Raw genomic sequence first — 7,964 nt, forward strand, 5'->3', positions numbered from 1 at the left:
ACACTGATGCCTGGAAATCCTTCGGTCACATGTCACAGGAGATCAAACAATCTTTTTTGAGTGTGACCCAACTAATCAGATTCTGATCCATTTTCTGTTGGATTCACATCTGTCTCTGGGGCCACACACTGAAATACACCGACCTCATCGTCATGTTCATGAAACCAGTTTGACTTTTGCTCTGGGACACACTGCATTATCATGTTGGAAGTACCCTTGAGAAGATGGTGAATTGTGGCCCTGAAGCGATGCACAATACTAAGAACAACAATAATCAGCAATAGCATAAAATACAGCTCTGGTTGCAAAGTATAAAAAAGAACAACAGAAGCTTATACATATTAACATGTTAATACAATAAAGATATTAAAACAATAGAATCTTCAAAATTATGATTGTCAGAATTTGGGCCTCAGTACCAATCAATCATAGTTTGAATCTATCCACAGTGTTATCGTGGATGTGATGTGTAATTTGACTTGGTATCATATCTGAGTTTATTCTACAGAACCACTAAATTCAAATGTACTTCCCGATCCGGTACACATCAGGCGACTGCGTGAGTCACTGGCAGTGTGTTCCTCACCGTCCTGTGACAACCATTACCACTGACACTGAGGAGCCTGTGTCGCACACACAAGCGGCCTCTTCTCCCATAATTCAATTTCAACTTCCTGAGTGTCCACACTTTAGTTTGCTGCCTTCCAAGCAAATATAGAACAGTTGACTGTGGCATCCTGGTGAGTAATGTCCCAACTGGGAGCTGGGAGCACATTAATTAGATTTCCCAAAAATACTTGCCAGAGCTTCAAGTCAACATCTCAAGTTCAAATTGTTTCAGTGCTGAGAGGCTGTTTGGTCTAAGGATTGTTCATGAATGGAAAGCAATGCACCCATAGTCCTTCACCAGGTACGTATGGTCAACTGTGCCATTGTAGAAGAAAATACGTATACTTATTTTTCTCTTGAGATTTTCTTTCCGCATCCAGATCAAGTTCCTTCATTTCTACATGACATCAAGCTCGTGTTGAATCAATAACTAACAGAACACATCCGTAAATTACCCTGTCGGGGACTTCCTATATGTTGTATTCACATTTTGCTGTCACGCAGACCTCTTAAATAGTCCAACCCACAACCTTGATTGTTCTACTTGCCTTGCTGTGATTTTCTGTCTTCATTATGCAGTGAATAAAAATAAAACTTGGACCTGAATTAAATTGTATTTTTCCGCACTTTCTTTCTTTAAATATAAATTGTAAAAAGGTGAATGTGGACAATTTCAATTGTTCTGAACTGGAGTATAGGTTGAACACCTGCAGTGAGTGAACCATAAACTGTACACAGTCTGTGGAACTGACTTAGAAAAACAACAAAAAACTACTGCATATGTTGCACAATATAAAATAATTAGCTTCTAACTTCATAAAGCTTTTCTGGCTGTCGTGCTTATCAGAACTGTATTTACTATAAATGTCAAAGTATTACATTAATTGGCTCTGGCTCAGAAGGTAAAGCGGGTCATCCACTAACCACAAGGTCAGTGGTTCAATCCCCAGCTCCTCAAGTCTGCATTCTAAAGTGTCCTTGGGTGAGACACAGAACTGTAACTTGGCCCTGACGGCTGTGCTGCTCAGACAGTGTGATAGAAAAAGCCCAACATATACAAGTGCTGTATCAACTTGTACTTTAAAGTGTTTTGAGTGGCTGAGACCAGAAAAGTGTTGTATAAAAAGAGACCTTTTACCACTTATGTTCAGAACACTGTATATTTGATGTTCAAGTTAGTTCAAGTATCCTAGTAAGTCATGACAGTGTGACAGTAAGCCAGCAAGACCCAGAGACTGATCGTAAGAATCACTTTGTATAAAAGAAATCTTTATTTACATGTTGCCAGCAGATGGAGGTTGCAGTACTTTTTAAGTGTCACAGTCTTTAGTCTGACGTCCATCTCCTTGGAAAAAACATTTCTTATCTATGAGAATAAAAAAATGAAATATTTTCTCTACAGCCGCCACGTGTTCTGTCAGCGAGCTCCTCTCGGAGACGACCGTGTGCTTCAGACTCAGGAATATGAATGTTTTCAGTCTGCAGCTCAGACTGACAGGTTGTCGGAGGACCAGGGGTTAGGTGGGTGAGCAGAGTTGGGGTTTAGAAGGCCAGTTTCTTCATGAGCAGGTAAACCCTGGCGTCCACCTCGAAGCCGTGAAGGTTGTTGGCATCTCCCTGCAGCCTCATGAGGAGGCCACCGTACGACACATAGGCCGATCTGAAAGAAGGAGCATGTCCATGGATTCAAATGACAGATACGACAAATGTCATTATCCCAAAGGGTTACATGTGCATACATTGCCCTTAACCTTCCATTACTAGTCAACAAATAGGGTAATAATTGCTTATACAACACCTGTATATCTTTCTTTAGGAAAAGAATAAACAGCATATGAAAATGGAAACTGAAAAGGCAATTTTTAAAGTTATGAATCTTAAATTTATGGTATTTTAGTGTAGTTACAGTAATAAAATGAACATGTTACTGTAGTTATATATATGCACATCACCATGTAGAGGGTGCAAAGCTGCTTGATATCAAATAAGGGCAAGTAACACTTCACATAAAAATAATAAATAAAAATGACAGATACCTAATCACATAAATGCTAAATTCATTAGTCAGTCACTGCTAATTGTTATGTGTAATTATACTAATGGTGTTTTTGGCTACCCTATAAACAGTATAGTATCACTCACAGGCGTGTTGCTGCTTCTGTCGAAGTCTCGTCGCCTTCGATCTTGTAAACCTTCCCGTACATCACATAATCAAACTGGTCCGCTCTGCAAATTTAAACAAGAGAAAGCTTAATTATAAATCAGCCAACAAAACCTGCATACATCAGGGGAGTGATACACTTAGAACACAAGGACAAATGTTATTGGATCATGTAAAATAAAGTTTTCACAAAACATGTGACGGCACCAATATATGAGAAGCAGGTGTCGTACCTGGACGGCCGGTCATCCTGAGGATTATACTCTCCATCATCTGGGGTTCCATCTTCATATAACGTACTGGCAATAACCAGTCGGAACTTATCACCTTAATGAAATGGAAACAAATGACTGGGTTACTATCATATCATTGTGCACTTGGACACTTTGGGTGTGTGGTGAGTTTGTCATTTATTATTATTTGTTCCCTTATTTAATGGTTCTCTCATAGCTATAGGTTTTATTAGTTTACTTTGGTTGGAAGAGGAATATTGCACAGCTTTCTTGAAGGAAAGCCAGAGCTTACAAACAAAAATCAACTGTTGTGGGATCCAGCGAATATAACCAAAAGGTTAATGTGACCAACCATCTGGCTTTACTTTGAAAAGTTTGTAAAAAGTTTGTTGTGGCCATACAGTGTAAACAGGATAGTTTTACATTATATCCACAAAATGAACTTTTTAATGGCTTCAAGTCCTGGACGTCAACTTAACAAAGAACAAACGTTTTCCTTCTTACCAAGATCAACAGGATAGATCTGAATGTTCACATCCAAGATGAGGTCCATCTTGAAAGATTCACTTTCACAATGAAGACGAGACACTGTAGAAAATAGAAACAACCACGGCAGAGATTATCTCATAAGACATTTTAGATTGAAGGACACCACACTATAATATCTGAAACTGAATAAAAGTGAATACTTTATGAATGGGAAATACATGAACATAACTAAAGAAAGAAGCATGATCCACAGCGAACGATTCAAATGTAAAAAACTGAGGCTGCATAAATGAAGGAGTAAACAATATCAGTATGAATTTGGAATTGTGTCTTTAGAACCTGATTAAAGTCAGTATTCACTCCCGTTTTATCTCTGTTTGTATTTGCATTGACAATAAAGAATTGGGGTTTTTAGCTTGATAGGTGCTAGACTTCATGATTTTGTAGATTTTTCTTAAGAGACGTGTCCACGATTAATTCATCATCTTCAGAAATACATTACTAAAGACCAGAGACTATTACAGCATACAAGCACTTGGACGTTGGCTTTCACATATACAGGACTGTCTCAGAAAATTAGAATATTGTGATAAAGTTCTTTATTTTCTGTAATGTAATTAAAAAAACAAAAATGTCATGCATTCTGGATTCATTACAAATCAACTGAAATATTGCAAGCCTTTTATTCTTTTAATATTGCTGATTATGGCTTACAGCTTAAGAAAACTCAAAAATCCTATCTCAAAAAATTAGAATATTTCCTCAGACCAAGTAAAAAAAAGATTTATAACAGCAAAACAAAATCAAACATTTGAAAATGTCCATTAATGCACTCAGTACTTGGTTGGGAATCCTTTTGCACGGATTACTGCATCAATGCGGCGTGGCATGGAGGCAATCAGCCTGTGGCATTGCTTAGGGTTTATGGATGCCCAGGATGCTTCAATAGCGGCCTTTAGCTCATTTGCATTGTTGGGTCTGGTGTCTTTCAGCTTCTTCTTCATAATACCCCACAAATTCTCTATGGGGTTCAGGTCAGGGGAATTGGCAGGCCAATCGAGGACAGTAATGCCATGGTCAGTACACCAGTTACTGGTGGTTTTGGCACTGTGGGCAGGTGCCAGATCATGCTGGAAAATGAAATCCTCATCTCCATAGAGCTTTTCAGCAGACGGAAGCATGTAGTGCTCTAAAATCTCTTGGTACACAGCTGCATTTACTCTGGACTTGATGAAACACAGTGGACCAACACCAGCAGCTGACATGGCTCCCCAAACCATCACTGACTGTGGGAACTTCACACTGGATTTCAAGCAACTTGGATTTTGCTCCTCTCCAGCCTTTCTCCAGACTCTGGCGCCTTGACTTCCAAATGAAATACAACACTTGCTTTCGTCTGAAAAGAGGACTTTGGACCACTCTGCAACTGTCCAGTGCTTCTTTTCCATAGCCCAAGTCAGACGCTTCTTCCGTTGTCTTGAGTTCAGAAGTGGCTTGACCATGGGAATACGGCTATTGTAGCCCATTTCCCGGACACGTCTGTGAACAGTGGCTTTTGATACCTGGACTCCAGCTTCAGTCCACTGTCTTTGAAGCTCCCCCAAATTCTGGAAGCGACCCTTCTTCACAATGCTGTTAAGGCTGCGGTCATCTCTCTTGGTTGTGCAGCGTTTCCTGCCACATTTCCCCCTTCCAACAGACTTTTTGTGGATGTGCTTTGAAACTGCACTCTGTGAACAGCTTGCTCTTTGAGAAATTTCTTTTTGTGTCTTACCCTCCTGATGGAGGGTGTCAATGATGGTCCTCTGGACAGCAGTCAGATCAGCAGTCTTCCCCATACTTGTGATTTAGTTTACTGAACCAAGCTGAGTGTTTTTCAAGGCTCAGGAAACCCTTGCAGGTGTTTCGAGTTAATTAGACGATTCAAGTGATTAGTTGAATACCCTACTAGTATACTTTTTCATGATATTCTAATATTTAGAGATAGGATATTTGAGTTTTCTTAAGCTGTAAGCCATAATCAGCAATATTAAAAGAATAAAAGGCTTGCAATATTTCAGTTGATTTGTAATGAATCCAGAATGCATGACATTTTTGTTTTTTTAAATTGCATTACAGAAAATAAAGAACTTTATCACAATATTCTAATTTTCTGAGACAGTCCTGTAAACACAGCTTCTTCAAACTTGTTTATATACACACATTTCATACACACCTCTGTCAAACTTCTTGCCATCTGGGTCGATGTCTTTTACATCAAAGATGTCCTCAAACAGAATTCCAGCCATCTCTGTTACAGTCTATGAACTGGGAAAGAAAACAGAAAAAAATATACAATTATGTCATTTTTGATGGGACAATAAAAAAGTAAACAAGATCATGACATGCCTCGGATACATTTGCCTTCAATGAAAAGTGCTACTATTTCATCTTGTGATGGAGACTTTATGATTTTACAAAGATTAATAAGAAATCTGCAGCTTTCATTACGTCTGTCATTTAAAAAAAACTATAAACATCTATAACGGCAAAATGAATATAGTGTCATTATAGTGCTATGATTAACATACAAAAGGAAGATCCTTTCATGCTACACAGATACACAATTATTACCAAAATAAAACGATTTATGGACTTAGCACTTGAATATCTATAAGCCACTCTATAAAATGCATTTGTCGGAACAGTCAAACACTATAGCAAATATGACTTCTACTAATGATTTAAATCGTCCACAATACATTGGACAGTTGACAGTGATCTCCTAGACCAGACCCTGATCATTTACTAACACTAGAAAACATGTGTATATAAACCAAAGAACTGAATGAGATGAAGCTACTTTAGAACAGAGGCTGTTCACTCCCACTGAGGAACAACACGAGCATAAACACATAAATAAATGACGGACAACACAAACAAACACACGCTGCGCCAATCACACAAAGTTACTGCTTCTGATTCTTAGACTTTATTATAAGGAGGTGTCTGCAGCTCAGGCTAGCTGTTAGCTTTAGCATGTTGTCCCCCACACTTCCTGAAACTTACCTGGAAAAAGACGCAGCTCTGGTTTTACGCTTCACACACACCGACTCGTCACAGTCAGTCGATTGCTCTCTGTTGTTGCGATGCTGGAAAACTTATTGGACTTGATTTTCATTCATTACAACGTGAACCGCGCCGTGCCGCGCAGGAACAATGTGCGCGACCTGTGACGTGTAAACTGCTTCCGGGTCAATATGACGCTTCTGTGACTATTGTTGATTATATGATTGAATTGGTTATGTGGTGAATTGTGGTCATATAAAACAGAACACAAGCAATTTAGTGAACATGGTAAATGTTATTTTTACCATCGCTATGTCGATTTCATTGCTGAGCGCTGGAAACAAATCGTTACGTTTGTACTAAGCCAATAAATAATGAGGGGACAATTTACCTGAAGGCCCGTGTGACTTTTATACAAATATCACAACTCTATCTTGTTGGTTTATCGGAGAAACACGTGGGACCCATAGTCTGTATAGAAGGTGGGACCAAACGATAAGGGGTGGGCGGCGTTGTCGTCATTTACGACACTCGCCTCCACTTTCCGGCAGCCATTGCCCCGCTCATTTGGTTGCTAGGTGTCCTCGCGTCCTGTTTGTGTACGGTTGCTAGCTAAAGGCTAGCGGCCAACACTGAGAGACAGCGAGCTCAAATCGTGGCAGCTCGGAGAGGCACTTCCGGTGGCAGCAGAAACTGCCACTGATTTGTGAAGGCAGTTGCCACGATATGAGGCAGCTGTCTGTTGGCAGTTGTCTGTTTGGGGGCAACTACCGCTGTTTGTGACTTATTCCCTGAGATGTATACGTGGTGTATGAATGTTTATCAGCGTGTGATTCTTCTGAGCACCAAGAATAATTGATCTGTTTTCTCCACTTGTATTGTCAAACATGCTCGTTTATATCTGGGTGATGTAATCAGTTTCTGATGCCAACGGGAATGTGTGTCTTTCTGTGTAATGTAAGAGTTGAGCTGTTGTCAAAACGATGTACAACAACCTGGTCCTACACGAATGTGGTAGGACTTGGCAGTGATGTCAGTGGAACATGATGCTTAATGAAACTGGAACACTGCTTTCTCTTCAATGAGTTACATAAAAAGACTCAAATTTGCTATGACTTTACTCCTCTGTCTGAAATGATGATGGTGAGAAGCTGTTATTAATGTATCATCAGCCAATTAATGTCCGTGCCTTGTCAACCGCAAAGATTTTTTAATATTAAAGTCACTTTAACCGAGTCCTTACTACAATACCGTTGCTATCTTGACACATGTAAAACCTGCTGTTTGTGTCTGTTATTGCAGCTCTGTAGCCCTTTTTAAGGTCCCATTATTTACATTTACCTTAATATGTCATTACAAGAGACAATGCTATAATTTAATGCTTTAATTTAGTTATTATGATCTCCATTTGCACAAATTACTCA

The 7,964-nt window shown here is 39.4% G+C and overlaps 1 protein-coding gene across 1 annotated transcript; it reads right to left on the bottom strand.

Moving 5' to 3' along the window:
- Positions 1–1,851: 1,851 nt before the first annotated feature.
- On the bottom strand, positions 1,852–7,027 carry polr2h (info polymerase (RNA) II (DNA directed) polypeptide H). The gene is made up of 6 exons (XM_034583368.1): positions 6,541–7,027; positions 5,708–5,799; positions 3,508–3,591; positions 3,004–3,097; positions 2,752–2,835; positions 1,852–2,269 (listed from the first exon to the last, which is right to left on the bottom strand). Exons 2-6 carry the CDS (start codon positions 5,778–5,780, stop codon positions 2,152–2,154), a joined length of 453 nt encoding a protein of 150 aa, XP_034439259.1. The 5' UTR covers positions 5,781–5,799; positions 6,541–7,027; the 3' UTR covers positions 1,852–2,151.
- Positions 7,028–7,964: the final 937 nt, after the last annotated feature.

This window comes from Hippoglossus hippoglossus, chromosome 4, assembly GCF_009819705.1.
Source record: "Hippoglossus hippoglossus isolate fHipHip1 chromosome 4, fHipHip1.pri, whole genome shotgun sequence".
In the NCBI taxonomy this organism is placed as follows: domain Eukaryota; kingdom Metazoa; phylum Chordata; class Actinopteri; order Pleuronectiformes; family Pleuronectidae; genus Hippoglossus; species Hippoglossus hippoglossus.

What these genes read in the sequence shown, in the direction of transcription:
- polr2h (XM_034583368.1), bottom strand. Translation starts at nt 5,780, where the DNA reads ATGGCTGGAATTCTGTTTGAGGACATCTTTGATGTAAAAGACATCGAC. An exon ending in TGGCAAGAAGTTTGACAGAG is followed by an intron (nt 3,592 to 5,707) that starts GTGTGTATGAAA and finishes TATTTTCTACAG; the next exon opens with TGTCTCGTCTTCATTGTGAA. An exon ending in GATCTATCCTGTTGATCTTG is followed by an intron (nt 3,098 to 3,507) that starts GTAAGAAGGAAA and finishes CATTTCATTAAG; the next exon opens with GTGATAAGTTCCGACTGGTT.